This window comes from Euleptes europaea, chromosome 18, assembly GCF_029931775.1.
Source record: "Euleptes europaea isolate rEulEur1 chromosome 18, rEulEur1.hap1, whole genome shotgun sequence".
NCBI lineage: Eukaryota > Metazoa > Chordata > Lepidosauria > Squamata > Sphaerodactylidae > Euleptes > Euleptes europaea.
This window is the reverse complement of record NC_079329.1, coordinates 6,645,144-6,660,194: the sequence shown is the minus strand read 5'-3', so window position 1 is coordinate 6,660,194 and position 15,051 is coordinate 6,645,144. Positions and strand designations below refer to the sequence as shown.

Genomic DNA, 15,051 nt, shown 5'->3' with positions numbered 1-15,051 from the left:
ACACTAATCTGGAGAACCAGGTTCGATTTCCCTCCTCCTCCACATGAAGCCAGCTGGGTGACCTTGGGCTAGTCACAGCTCTCTCTGAACTCTCTCCGCCTCACCTACCTGGTAAGGTGTCTGTTGGCGGGAGGGGAAGGCAATTGCAAACTGCTTTGAGACTCCTTAAAGGTAGAGAAAAGGCAGGGTATAAAAACCAACTCTTCTTCCTGGATAAAAGGAGCCCTGGGATGTGGAATGGCATAGTATAGGCCGATCATGTCAGACCCCAGAAAGCTAAGCAAAGTCGATCTTCCGTAGAAGAAGAGTTAGTTTTTCTATGCAGACTTTCTCTTCCATTAAAGGCAGAATCAAACCGGTTTACAATCACCTTCCCTTCCCCTCCTCACAACAGACACCCTGTGAGGTAGGTGGGGCTGAGAGAGCTCTAACAGAGCTGTGACTAGCCCAAGGTCACTCAGCTGGCTTCATGTGTAGGAGTGGAAACAAATCCAGTTCACCAGATTAGCCTCTGCCGCTAATCTGGTGAACTGGATTCTTCCAACTGAAGATGCTGGGGATTGAACCGGGGACCTTCTGCATGCCAAGCAGATGCTCTACCACTGAGCCACAGCCCCTCCCGTCCCTGTTTGTATATCAAAAGCTCAGGCTCCCAGCCTGTACTGTCTCATCACATTTAAAGTGCTTTATTGCAGGGTGCTTTGAAGAAGAGTTGGTTTTTATACCCCGATTTTCTCTACCTTGAAGGAGTCTCAAAGTGGTTTACAATCTCCTTCCCTCCCCCTCCCCATGACAGACACCCTGTGAGGTAGGTGGGGCTGAGAGAGTTCAAAGAGAACTGTGACTAGCCCAAGGTCACCCAGCAGGCTTCATGTGGAGGAGTGGGGAAACCAACCCAGTTTACCCCATTTGAATCCACCGCTCATGTGGAGGAGTAGGGAATTGAACCCAGATTAGAGTCCACTGCTCCTAACCACCGCTCTTAACCACTACACCGCGCTTTGGCCAGATGAACTAATTCCAGAGTGGGGTGTATCCATTGTCAGGAATCCCCCCCACCCGCAAAGAATCCTGTTTCATTCCAGTTTCGCTACTGAGCTTGGTTACACGCTGAAATCCAAAGGCAACGATTCAATGCCAAAATATTTCCTTTTTATATATGTATACAAAACATTTGACAATGCAAGGAAGTGCTTCTTGGGCGGGGGGGGGGGTCACCTCCCTCTTGCGCTCTGCCCCTCAGCATCCAGCCCCCAAGGACTCTTGGCTTTGGCCCCGCAGAGTTCCACGTGCTCTTCTCTTTAGGGCTGGCCAGTTGCTCCTTCTAGTCGCTGGGCAGCGGCCAAAGCATGCTCTGTCCGCAAGTGGAGTATCTTTCAATGATACTCCGACGAGGAAGGGTGCTGTTGAACTTTCTGTACGCATCCGGGGTGAAGTGCTAAATTAAGCCTCCTTGTGGGTTATTGTCAGAAGTAGAATTTCCCTTTCGACCCAAGTGTTCTACAGCAAAGCCCTTGAAGAGGTTTCGAGAGTGGGCAGAATGTGAGCTTTGTGTATTGTGCGTGGGCTGCTCAACCCATTAGATACCATTTGACCATATCAACCAACCCTTCCCCATATTGGGGGGGGGACAAAAGCAAGGGGGCAGTCCTGGCCTCCATGAATGGCTTAAGCCTTCATAAGTCACCTGTTTAGCCTCTTGTGAAACAGGGCGCTGCAGTAGATGGACCACTGGTCTGTAGGGTTGACTGGTTTTTCCCCACTTTTTCCCCATTTTTAAGTGCCCCCCCCCCAAGTAATGGCATAGACGCAAGGTCAGTTGTTAGCTCTTTAGTGCCTTTTTTAAGGCAAATAAATTTGGCTCCTCTGCTCCTTTATGTCCTTTGCAGTGCTAGGACTGCAGCCAGATTTCATTTTCAGCCCAGGTTTTTTTTCCCCCAGCACCTCAAAAGCAGCTTCTCTAAACGCTGCAATGGTCATTGGCTGCCTTTTGTGCTTCCTTTGCTCCTAATGTCTAGCAGAGACCTCCCTCGCCCCTGTCGCTGCTGTTTCCTGCCTGCTGCATTCCCCAGCAAAAGGGGGGGGGCTTAATCAGCACCCCCTGCATGATATACCGTCACTTTCAGCATGACCACAAAGTGATGTCATCTTGTCAGGTGATGCCCTACCACTCATCCCAAACTCTCGATCCATAGAGTTAAACCACAGAATTTGGGGCAAACGTTAAAGCGTCACCACCAACACAATGATGGCACTTCTGGGTCACACTGGAAATGATGTCATTGCAACTTCCCCTCTCCCACTGGTTTCCCTACATGTTCCCCTGATATCTCCTCGGCCAGAGAAAGAGAAGTGGAGACAACCGCGCGCCTTACATTAATTAGTATTTCCTGTGGTCTAAGACCCTTGGCACATTCGCTCCACCCTTTCACCCCTCCGCTCTGTCCCTCGGTAAGTGGACCCTTTGACCCCCAATGGGCCCCGCTCCCTTGACCCCACTAGTCCTGCTCCTGGATGGGTGGCCCTTGACCTGGGCTCTGCCCCTGGATGGAACCTCTCCCTCTCAGATTTGTGCACTCTAAAAGTTGACAGCCCTCCTGGTCTGATGAATCGGGGCTCTTATGGCCTGTGCAAACCTTTGGAATTAAGAAGAAAGGCTTTTAGATCAGAAGGTTGGCTTGAACCTCTGCCCCAGACGTCATGGACACACCTGAAGGTCCACGCAGGGGAGAACAGAGCGAAACTGTTGTACACAGAGAGAGCTCAATAAATAATCTAGTCCAATGCAGCATCTTCCAGGGCTGCACCCTATGTAGAAACATGGTTTCCATAGATCTGTCCAATTCCTAGCATCACCAGGGCTTCGCAGAATGTCCAAAGGGAGCGGCTGAGAGAAGAAGAGCCCCTTAGAATCATAGAGCTGGAAGGGACCGCCAGGGTCATCTAGTCCAACCCTCTGCACAGTGCAGGAAATTGCCATCTCCCGTTCAGGTTCTGGGCATCCAGAAAAGTCTCTGAAGGTGTCCTTTGGGTGGCGCCCCTCCGCACCGCCTTAAACATAAGCGTTTTTGCCGTACTTGCCGACACTGCTGGTGGTAGATTCTACCCGGGGGCGGGCAGGCGTCATGTTCGGGGCTGAGACAGCACTCTTCGTGCCCTTGTATGGATAGTTGTAACTGTCGAGGCACAAAAGTGGAGGAGGGGGAGGAGCCAGGGTTACCTTTTGGTCAGTTTCAACATAATACACATATAGGTTAAACATAGGAACCAGGCACCACAGCAGGTGATGTGAAAGTCCTCAGCCTGAGACCCTGGAGAGCCACCGCCAGTCTGAGTAGACAACATAGACCTTGATGGACCAAGAGTCCGATTCAGTATAAGGTAGCTTCATGTGTTCCCACTCTGTTTTGGGGGAAAGGTCACAGGTCATAGCTCAGTGGTAGAGCATCTGCTTGGTATGCAGAAGGACCCAGGTTCAATCCCCGGCATCTCCAGTTCAAGGGGCCAGGCAGGTAGGTGATGTGAAAGACCTCTGCCTGAGACCCTGGAGAGCCTCTGCTGGTCTGAGTAGACAATACTGACTTGGATGGACCGAGGGTCTGATTCAGTAGAAGGCAGCTTCATGTGTTCAGGTTCTCAAGAACCAGAGGTGATGGATGGAGACCATCAGTGGACAATCTCCAGCCCGTTTCTCAGTCGGAAGCCAAACGGCCACAATAGACTGGTCTCTCTACCCTCTTGTCACAATTTCCCCTACACCTGTCTTTAAGGAGTCTCAAACTGGCTTACAATCGCCTTCCCTTCCTCTCCCCACAACAGGCACCTTGTGAGGTAAGTGGGGCTGAGAGAGCTTCGAGAGAACTGTGACTAGCCCAAGGTCACCCAGCTGGCTTCGTGTGCAGGAGTGGGGAAACCAACCCGGTTCACCAGATGAGAGTACACCGCTCATTTGGAGGAGTGGGGAATCAAACCCAGTTCTCCAGATTAGAGTCCACCACTCTTAGCCACTGCACCATGCTGGCTTGGAAGAGGGACAAGATCAAAAACAAGCTAGGCAGATAATTTTTTTAAGGTAAGGTCACCTCTCACCCTAGCTGGGCACCCTATCTTCATTGCCTAGACCAGGCAATGATTCCTTCTTCCCCATCAGGCCTCATCCAACCCCACCTGTGCAAGATCCTGCCTCACCTCTTCTCCGGTGAAGAATGAACCCTACATGAGCTGAACAGGAACCCTCCTCCGAGGATCGCCAGCAGCGAGGCACTCCAGCCAAGGTAGAGGGCTGGGCCAATTTCATACCTGTGCAATTAAGGAAATGATGTCAGCACCCTACCTGAAAACATTCGACCACCGCCCGGCTCCATTCCCCCTAGCGTTACCAACCCCCTGGATGGAGCCAGGAGATCTCCTGGAATTACAACTGATTCCCAGGTTACAGAGAGAGTTCCCCTGGAGAAAACAGCTGTCTTGGAGGGTGAACTCTATGGCATTATAGCCTGTTGCAGTCCCCTCCTTTCCCAAACCCTGCCCTCTTCTGGATCCACCCCCAAATCTCAGGAATTTCCCAACCGGGAGTCTGCAACCCCAATTCCACGCCCAAAAAAACATTTCATAGGGGCTTCGCTCCTTCATTCCACCCAAAGTTCAGACATTGAAGAAAAAGAAAAGTTGGTTTTTATATGCCGACTTTCTCTACCTTTTTAAGGAGAATCAAACCGGCTTACAATGACCTTTCCTCGGCCTCCCCACAACAGACACCTTGTGAGGTAGATGGGGCTGAGAGAGCTGTGACTGGCCCACGGTCACCCAGCTGGCTTCGTGTATAGGTGTGGGGAAACCAACCCGGTTCACCAGATTAGAGTCCACCTCTCGTGTGGAGGCGTGGGGAATCAAACGCGGTTCTCCAGATTAGAGTCCACCACTCTTAACCACTACACCAAGTCATAAATGTCTGGAGACTGGAGGAGGAATTACCTAAGGGCGTGGAATTTAATTATTGCAAACCTTGGCGCCTGCAATGGACCGCAAGAACGTTGCAACCCAACAGAACCAGAATGTCAAGTTGCAACGGCCCTCGGAACATACTGGGGACAATTAACCCATCGAAGGCTCATTACTCTTGCCTTTGTGCAGTGCTCAAGCAACCAGGGGTCTCTTAAACCACTAGAGCATGTCATAAGACAGATATTAAGTCATTAAAACAGCACCAAAAAAAATTTCCCCTCCCTCAATTTCAATATTATCCTTTCTCTCTTCCCCTTCTTCCATCAGCTGCCCCATTGCAGACTTACTTTGTGCCAGCAAACAGTGGGTTAAAGAAGTCCCGGGTAATGTTGAAGGCATACCAAGAGAGCGTCACCATGCCACAGAGACCTAAACAGTTGAGAGAAGAAGAAGGATGAAAGTGACTCAATATAGGAAATCCTGGAGAGGACATCGCATGCACCTAGGGTTGCCAACCTCCAGGTACTAGCTGGAGATCTCCTGCTATTACAACGGATCTCCAGCCGACAGAGATCAGTTCACCTGGAGGAAATGGACACTTTGGCAACTGGACTCTATGGCATTTGAGTCCCTCCCCAAACCCCGCCCTCCTGAGGCTCCACCCCAAAAACCTCCCACTGGTGGCAAAGAGGGACCTGGTAACCCTACATGCACCTGAGAGCTAAAAAGAATTGGTTCGGCTTCCTCTTGCAACCAGCTGCATAGCCTAGTCATCCCCACTAGAGGGAGACAAAGCCTTCCTGGGACACAACCAATGGGAGCCCTGCATCGCGGAGAGAAAAAGGGGGCCACCCTTCTATTTACACTCCCAAGGAAATGTTATCCCTTGACGTTATTTTACAGTAGTCGCTATAAACGATATAATTTTGCTTCTCTGCTCCCTACTGAAAGTGGTCATCCAGAGTCATTTACTAAATCAGTGGTTCCCAACCTTTTTTTGACCAGGGACCACTAGGACTTTTTTGTTTGGTGCAGGGACCAAATAATAAAATAAAAATTCCGTGAATTTGAAAATAAACTTTAATCATAACTGTTAGTTAAACATTAAACTTATAATAATATTTGAATATATATATTTTATAATAGAGAACTTTTAATTGAAAATATTAATTTATTATGGGTTTATAACTTTGTTTCGCGGACCTTAATTTAGTTCTCGCGGACCCCTGGGGGTCCGCGGACCCCCGGTTGGGAACCAGTGTACTAAATAGAATAGAAGTGTTTGGACTGAGCTGAAATGGGAAGAGGCAACCACGGACATTTTTAGCAGAGCTGAAAGGGGGGGTCTCTTGCTTTTGGCAATTTGGGGGCGATCTCTGCATGAACGGAAGCATGGCCCTCCCTCTCGGACTGATGCAGTTACACAGGGTCATGGCTTTCTCGCTTTCCTGAGGTGCCCCATGATTGCCAAGACTGTTCTCTAAAGGGGAAAGAAGCTGTGCCCAAAGGAAAAGGGGAGGGGCCATGGCTCAGTGGCAGAGCATCTGCTTGGCATGCAGAAGGTCCCAGGTTCAGTCCCCACTATCTCCAGTTAAAGGAACCAGGCACTACAGTAGATTCCTCAGCCTGAGACCCTGGAAAGCTGCTGCCAGTCTGAGTAGACAATATAGACCTTGATGGGCCAAGAGTCTGATTCTGTATAAGGTACTTCATGTGTTCCCACTCTGTTTATGGAGAAAGGCTATAGCTCAGTGGCAGAGCATCTGCTTGGCATGCAGAAGGTCCCACGTTCAATCCCCAGCATCTCCAGTTAAAGGGACTAGGCAAGTAGGTGATATGAAAGACCCTGAGACCCTGGAGAGCCGCTGCCCGTCTGAGTAGACAATACTGGCTTGGATGGACCAAGGATCTGATTCAATAGAAGGCAGCTTCATGTGTTCATGTGAAAAGGAGAAAAAACAGCAAGGACTAGCTTTGCTCCACCTACCAGCCATGACAAACAGGCAACCTCCGACAGTGGCTATCTTCGCCTTCACGTTGGGGTTCTCATCAGCCACCTTGGTGCACTTCATCCCCACCATGGCGCAAAGGATGCCGAAGAAGCCCAGCACCAACGCCGTGATCATGAGGGCCCGGGAAGCCTGCAGGTAAGCTGGAGGAGAGAAAGCAGAGCTGCGATTAGTTTAGGGTCGATGCAGGCCGGACTTAAAACACACAAAGGACTCAGGTAAGCGTCAAGGGCAGGCCTTGTTGCTTCCCAGTTGCAGATTCCACACAGGTGGTGCCATTTCCCAGACTCCACAAACAAGCTTCATCTTAGAGCAATGGTGTCATTTAGGGAATGTTTCCCAGTGAAGGAGATTGTACTTGAGGAGTCTGTTGTCTCTGTGGGAGAGCCAGTGTGGCATAGTGGTTAAGAACACATGAAGCTGCCTTCTACTGAATCAGACCCTCGGTCCATCAAAGTCAGTCTTGTCTACTCAGACGGGCAGCAGCTCTCCAGGGTCTCAGGCAGAGGTCTTTCACATCACCTGCCTGCCTAGTTCCTTTAACTGGAGATGCCGGGGATTGAACCATGGGCCTTCTGCATGCCTAGCAGATGCTCTACCACTGAGCCACAGCTCCTCCCCGACGGTGGTTTGGAGCGGTGGACTCTGATCTGGAGAACCGGGTTTGATTCCCCACTCTTCCACATGAGGGGCGGAGGCTAATCTGGTGAACAGGATTTGTTTCCCCACTCCTACACATGAAGCCAATTGGGTGACATTGGGCTAGTCACAGCTCTCTTAAGCCCCACCTACCTCACAGGGTGTCTGTTGTGGGGGGGAAGGGAAGGTGATTGTCAGCCGGTTTGATTCTTCCTTAAGTGGTGAACAAAGTCGGCATATAAAAACCAACCATCTTCTCCAGCCACCGCCTGGAGGATGGTAACCTAGCACTGATCATATGTGGAGGCTTCAAGGTACTGTGCTGAAAACAGGGATTATTTTTAGAAACAAATTTGTAAAATAAGTGGAAGGAGTTTTGGATACAGGTGTCCATATTTCAGGATAATTAATACTGCTTGTTATGGGTGCCTTGGAGGAGCGCACGCTACACACCTGTGCTTCTTTGTACACAAACAAAGCTGCCTTATGCCGAATCAGACCATTGGTCCATTGAAGAAATCTTTCATGTCCCCTATTATCACAGCCCCTCCCCTCTAAAATGGATTTCTAGTCCATCGCCTTAACCACTCGGTCACGGCTACAACGAGTTTGTAGGAGATGCTTTGTTTACAAATACACTGTGCTTTTCTTTCGCTCCCCTACCCCGCAAAAATTTGCCTTCAACTTTTCCCTAACCAAACGACACAGTTATTCCCAACGCAGAGTTGGCAACCTTCTGCTTAGGATGGTACTGCAAATTTGGGAACCTGCATACCCTTAAGGGGCAACTACTCACAGATGAACCTACGCAACCGCTATGGTCATCTTCCGAGGCCCTGCTTCAAGCGCCCCTGCCGTCTGAAGCTGGAGGGGTGGCAATCTGGGAATGGACTTTCTCAGTCAAGGCAAAAAAAAATCTTGGAACTCCCTCCCCAGGGAGACTTAGAATCATAGAGTTGGAAGGGGACCACCAGGGTCATCTAGTCCAACCCCCTGCACAATGCAGGAAATTCACAACTACCTCCCACACACACACACACACCCTCAGTGACCCATACTTCATGCCCAGAAGATGGCCAAGGTGCCCTCCCTCTCATGATCTGCCTAAGGTCATAGAATCAGCATTGCTGACAGATGGCCATCTAGCCTCTGCTTAAAATCCTCCAGGGAAGGAGAGCTTTCCACCTCCCAAGAAAGCCTGTTCCACTGAGGAACCACTCTAACTGTTAGAAAATTCTTCCTAATGTCTACACGGAAACACTTCTGATTTAATTTCAACCCGTTTTGATTTAATTGCCTGTCCCCTTCAATCAGTCTTCTGCCAGTGGGTGAAAACTCTTTTGCTTTGTCTAGCAGTGGCTCAGTGGTAGACCATCTGCTTAGCATCCAGAAGGTCCCAGGCTCCATCCCTGGCATCTCCGGTTAAAAGGACTAGGCAAGGAGGTGATGGATGGGAAAGACCTTTGTATGAGACCCTGGAGAGCTGCTGCTGGTCTGAGTAGACAATACTGACTTGGATGGACCAGGGGTCTGATTCAGTAGAAGGCAGCTTCGTGCGACCATGTGATCTCCCATCTGTATATTTATTTGTTGATATGCTCTGTTTCAATTGTTTTTTTAATATGTTTCTATGTGTTTTTAAATTTGTTTTAATGTGTTTTTTTTTAATCATTCGCCATCTTGGGGACCCTAAAGTGAGGTGGAAAGGCAGCTTTGAAATGTTTTACAGAATCGGCATGGGGTGGGATTTGAACCTGGATCTCCCAACGATCTAACCACTCTGTCTCTCACAGCAGCACAGGCTTCTGTCTCGCAAGGCCGTCTCTGGGTTTGCACACTCCTGAAACCGATGTATATCTGGGCAAGTGTTCAGCAGCCTGTGAGATCTAAATCCCCTCCGGTCCCTTTTCTGCTTCAGTTCCATCTCTTTGTGGAAGGAAAAAAGACCCATTGTGCCGGAGGGGGCGCGGCAATAAAATAAACACGGAAGAAGCCATCAATTGGTTTTGCCATTCCTCCTCGGCGTCCCCTGGCAGCCCTCTCTCGCCTGGGCACTGCTAATCTGGGGCCAAGTTGAGCTTCTTCCACCCTCCTCCTTTATCGTATGCCAGCTCAACTGGTCTTTCTCCTCTCCTGATCCAAATATGCCACGATTCACACATATATCGAAGGTACTCACATCAGTGAACCCCAAATATATATATCAGCAGGGGTTGCGGGTTTTCGACCTGCCTGTGTTGCTATGCCTTGTCAAATGTATTTACTTGGTTTATAGCCCCACTTTTCTCCCCAACGGGGACCCAAAGGGGCTTCCGTCGTTCCTCTCTCCTCAGTTTATCTTCACAATAATCCTACAAGGTAGGTTAGGCTGAGCATGTGTGAAGAAGAAGAGTTGGTTTTTACATGCCGACTTTCTCTACCACTTAAGGAAGAATCAAACCGGCTTACGATCACCTTTTCTTCCCCTTCCCACAACAGACACCCTGGGAGGTAGGTGGGGCTGAGAAAGTGTGACTAGCCCAAGGTCACCCAGCTGGCTTCATGTGTAGGAGTGGGGAAACCAACCCAGTTCACCAGGTTAGCCTCTGCCGCTCACGTGGAGGAGTGGGGAATCAAACCCGGTCCTCCAGATCAGAGTCCACTGTTCCAAACCACTGCTCTTAACCACTACACCACGCTAGCTCTCCCAACGTGACTGGCCCAAGGTCACCCAGCAAGCTTCCCTGGCAGACCAGGGATTTGAACCTGGACCTCCCAGGTCCTAGTTCGACGCTCTGACCGCTTCTAGTTTGAACGATGGGTTGGACCCAGCCGGTTTTTCCACTGGTGGAAAAGGGACTTCCTTTGCCCACCCAAAAAGGCTACGCTGGGGGTCAAAAGCCAGGGGAGGGGGGTATAGTCAGGAAAACAACGGGCAAAGATTGAGTGAGAAAGCTAGCTGGATCCAGGCCAATAACACGTCTGTTTCCCGCAAGAAAGCTTCTCCGCTGGCAACTTAATGGCATACCACTGCCTTCCCCCTCGGAGGGGAGAGGAATTTCCAGATCCCGTCCTTCGCCTGTCGATCTGCCTGGGAGGTAGACACCTGTTTGGCTCCTTTGCAGCCAGCAGAACCCTTCTGCAAACAGCATACCACGATGCCGACTGGCTCCATAAACCCTTTGACCTTTCGGGGCTGGAATCTCAGCCAGAGCCCTGTTTGCAGCTCCATTTAACTAAGCACCGACGATTGCCCCACGCGAGGGAGAGATGAGCAATGCTCGCTACTGGGATCCCGAAATCCACAGGAGCCTCGCCTTTGCGTTTCTTTATTTACACCCCGCTTCTCTCCCCGCAGGTGGGACTCCAAGCGGCTTAGGGCATCGCTCTCCCCTCCTCCGTTTTCTCACAACAGCGACCCTGTGAGGTAGGCCAGGCTGAGGGTTTGTGACGGGCCCAAGGTCCCCCCGTGGGATTTAGAACCCGGATTGCCCAGGGCCCTCGTCCACCATTCTGTCCCCTACATCACGCTGGCGGTACCTTAAAGACTAACTGGAATGCCGTTCCAGCAGAAGCATCTGTGGACTACAGTCTGCTTCTTCAGATGCTACAAGGGAATCCTCGCTTTATGTAGGAGGTACAGAAAGAAATAACCAGCCATTGTTCAGGGCCGAATTGGCCATATGAACAATATCATTAAAGTAAATAGAAATAAGCAGCAGCAGCAGAAGAGTTGGTTTTTATATGCTGACTTTCTCTACGACTTAAGAGAGACTCAAACCTGCTTACAACCACCTTCCCTTCCCCTCCTCACAACAGACACCCTGTGAGGTAGATGGGGCTGAGAGAGCTCTAGCAAAGCTGTGACTTGCCCAAGGTCACCCAGCTGGCTTCATGTGTAGGAGTGGGGAAACCAACCCAGTTCACCAGGTTAGCCTCTGCCGCTCATGTGGAGGCGTGGGGAATCGAACCCGGCTCTCCAGATTACAGACCACCCGCTCCAAACCACTGCTCTTAACCACTATGCCACGCTGGTCAAGGGGCCATGAAATGCAGGAAGGAATCGGCGAAATGTAACGGTGTGAAATCCTAATCTAATCTAGAAAAGGACAGCATATATATATAGGGGCTCTGACCAACCACTCCCAAATATCAAGAGAGAAACACTCTGAACATGCTCCAGAACACTGTGTTATCATTTCACATCGTCCAGGGCTGAATCCAGACACAGGAAACAGAGTCCTGGACTAAGCAAAGAGATACCGGGGCTTAACCCTGTCTTAAATGAAGCTCAAGGCACCTTGAGGCCAGGATCACACCAGCATGTCAACAGTGCTCTGGAGGATTTCCTAGCCGCATCTTTAGCAGTCATAGAAAGTCAACAAGTAAAGTTGCCTTTATTACAATAGGTCATGCGGGGGTGAAGCTTCACCTGTTGAACATTTGGCAGTCAAAGAGCATTAATGACTAGAGGCATGGATAGCCCTCTCCTCGATGAACATGTCCATTCCCCTCTTCAAGCCTTCCAAGTTGGCAGCCATTCACCACATCCTGGAGCAGGGAGTTCCACAATTTAACTACGCGTCATGTGAAGAAATACTTCCTTTTATCTGTTCTGAATCTCTTACCCTCCAGCTTCAGCAGATGACCCCGTGTTCTGGCATTGTGAGAGAGGGAGAAAAGCTTCTCCTGGTCCCCTCTCTCCCTACCAGTGGTTCCCAAACTTTTCGGGCCACAGCCCCCCTTGGTTCCACAAACTCCACCCCAGTGCCCCTTACCCTATCCAACAACACAGTTGAAAGGGCCCACCTCTAGCGCCCCCCTGCTGCCCCCTTGCCTCTTAGTGCCCCTCTAGGTAATCCCACCGCCTCCCCAGGGGGTGGTACTGCCCACTTTGGGAACCACTGCTCCACACCATGCATAATTTTATAGATCTCTACCATGTCTCCCCCTTAACCACCTTCTTGCCAAGCTAAACAGCCCTGAGCGTTTTAAACCGCTCCCCGTAGGGCAGCTGCTCCAACCCCCTGATCGTTTTTGGTGGCTCTTTTCTGCACCTTCCCAAGAACTGCAATATCCTTTTTTAGGGGCGGCGACCAGAACTGCACACAGCATTCCTTCAACAGCAACCGACTTCGACCCCATCAGCAATGGGTACCGGCTCACCCGTCGCCTCCCCCCACCAACTGCTGGTGGGGGAGGAGGCAGCTGCTGATGGGGTCGAAGTCAGTGGCCCCTAAAGGCATTGCTCAGCTCGGCTGGTTCCAGAGCCAAGTTCCCTTCCCAGTCACCTCCTGGCACCAGCTGATGGCATTTGACCGTGTCACCTGGGCCTCTCCAAACAAAGAAAGAGCGCCTCTGAGCACATGCAAAGGGGCTTAATCTCTCCATCTGACCAGTCACCTCATCCGCCAGTCTGGCACAGGGCAAGCAAAGAGGGAGGGGCTGTGGCTCAGCAATAGGGCATCTGCTGGGCATGCAGAAGGTCCCAGGTTCAATCCCCGGCATCTCCAGTTCAAGGGGCCAGGCAAGCAGGTGATGTGAAAGACCCCTGCCTGAGACCCCGGAGAGCTGCTGCCAGCCTAAGTAGACAATACTGACTTGGATGGACCCAGGGTCTGATTCAGTAGAAGGCAGCTTCATGTGTTCATGTGGGGACTGCAATAAGGAAGAGGCAGAGGAGTCATGCCCTGAAACGCAACCGATGCCCGTCTGCCCTGGGCACAAGAGTCCACCTGGATGTTGGGATCGTTTTCTTATTGACCCCCAAAGAAGAAAGGGCACCAGAAACGGATGCCTAAGGAGTGGGCAAGCCGGGAGGGGGGATATTCCGGGATGCCCAGAGACAGGGCAGGTGTTGCCCACCTTACCAATGCTAAAACACTGGCAAGGGAAGGGAGATCTGCGTGGGTCAGCGCTCACCTGTGGGCACGGTCGTCCCTGGCTTCAACAGTTGCATTGCTAGGACGGAAAGGCAGTATAGTAGGGAAGCTAAGCAGGGTCGGGGCTTGGATGGGAGACCCCCCCCAAGGAAGGCAAGGGCAAACCGCCTCTGCTTCTCCCTTGCCTGGAAAGCCCCTCGCCCGGCTCACCCAGAGCCATTCGTCGCCGCCGCCGCTCACGGTCTAGAAGCACATTCGTCAATAACGAATTCATCCCCGTCGGCCTGTCGGCGGGGGAAGCCCCGAAGAAGACCCTGCCGAGGGAGGCTCTGCAGAGGAAAGCGCCTCTGCTCCTCCCCTGCCTCGGGACCCCCTTCGCTGGGGTGACCCACAGGCCGTTCGGTGTTGCCATGCTAAGGAATGAATGCATCCCGTCGAAGTCCTTCCCTTTTTCATTTGGCTTCATTCGTTTTTGGGGACCCCCCCTTGGGCACTTGCGGGGGGTCAGCCTTACATACATCATCATCATTTTCGGAAGTATGTAAGGCGACTGACCCCTTGCAAGTGCCCAAGGGGGGGTGTCCCAAAAACGAATGAAGCCAAATGGGGGGAAAAATGGAAAGACTTCAACGGGCCCTCGGGACGCATTCGTTTTAGGGACCCCCCACCACCACTTGGGCACTTGCAGGAGGTCCGCCTTACACACATCATTATCATGTTACGATGTGCGTAGGGCGACTGACCCCTTGCAAGTGCCCAAGGGGGGGTCCCCAAAACGAACAAAGCCAAACGAAAGAGGGAAGGACTTCGACGCCGTCGGGAGGCGTTCGTTTTGGGGACACCCCCCCCCCTTGGACACTTGCAGGGGGTCAGCCTGACACACATCATCCTCACGTTACGAGGTACGTAGGGCGACTGGCCCCCTGCAAGTGCCCGAGAGGGGGGGGGTCCCCAAAAACGAACGAAGCCAAACGAAAGAGGGAAGGACTTCGACGCCACCGGGACGCGTTCGTTTTGGGGACACCCCCCCCCCCAGGGCACTTGCAGGGGGCCAGTCGCCTTACACAGGGAGGGGATCCGAGGGCAATGTCTGGGGGGGGTCTCCCCCCTCCCTCCCCCGGTCCTCACCCGGCAACTCCAGCATGGACTGGAACTCCCAGCAGTTGTAGACGCCGGTGGAGTCGGTGGCGCAGCTCTGCCACAGGTTCTCGAAGAGGGTGGAGGTGGTGATGACGTTGCCCGAGACGGTGGAGACCCTCCAGTAGCTGTTGAAGAGGGTGACGGCCAGCAACCCGACGGTGGCCAGCAGGAAGCCCACCGCCTCCAGCAGCGACATGGCTCGGCCGGGGTGCCTGGAGCGCGCGCGGCGGGGAGCGCACCGGGAAGCAGCAGGAGCCGTCTGAGCATCCCTCCGGCCGTGGGGCACAGCTAAGGGCAGGGGCGGGGCCAAGTCCGCGCTCCGGCTAACGGGGAAAGGGGAGGAGGAGGAGGGAACGGAGAGGGCAGGGCAGGTGCGCTGGATCCAGGTATGCCGGGGGCGGGGGTAGTGGTTCCCAACCTTTTTTTGACCAGGGACCACTAGGACTTTTTTGTTCGGT

General features: G+C 51.9%; 1 protein-coding gene across 1 annotated transcript; it reads right to left on the bottom strand.

Moving 5' to 3' along the window:
* Window positions 1–3,052: 3,052 nt before the first annotated feature.
* On the bottom strand, window positions 3,053–14,789 carry CLDN15 (claudin 15). Its single transcript, XM_056863841.1, has 5 exons — window positions 14,582–14,789; window positions 6,932–7,096; window positions 5,292–5,373; window positions 4,189–4,299; window positions 3,053–3,176 (listed from the first exon to the last, which is right to left on the bottom strand). The coding sequence occupies exons 1-5, from the start codon at window positions 14,787–14,789 to the stop codon at window positions 3,053–3,055; spliced, it is 690 nt and encodes a 229-aa protein (XP_056719819.1).
* Window positions 14,790–15,051: the final 262 nt, after the last annotated feature.

Excerpts from the sequence above, each read along its gene's own strand:
- CLDN15 (XM_056863841.1), bottom strand. The coding sequence starts at position 14,789 with ATGTCGCTGCTGGAGGCGGTGGGCTTCCTGCTGGCCACCGTCGGGTTG. Across the intron at positions 7,097-14,581 it reads GTCCATGCTGGAGTTGCCGG|CTTACCTGCAGGCTTCCCGG; the intron begins GTGAGGACCGGG and ends TCTCTCCTCCAG. Across the intron at positions 3,177-4,188 it reads CATTCTTCACCGGAGAAGAG|TTACAACTATCCATACAAGG; the intron begins GTGAGGCAGGAT and ends GTGCCTCGACAG.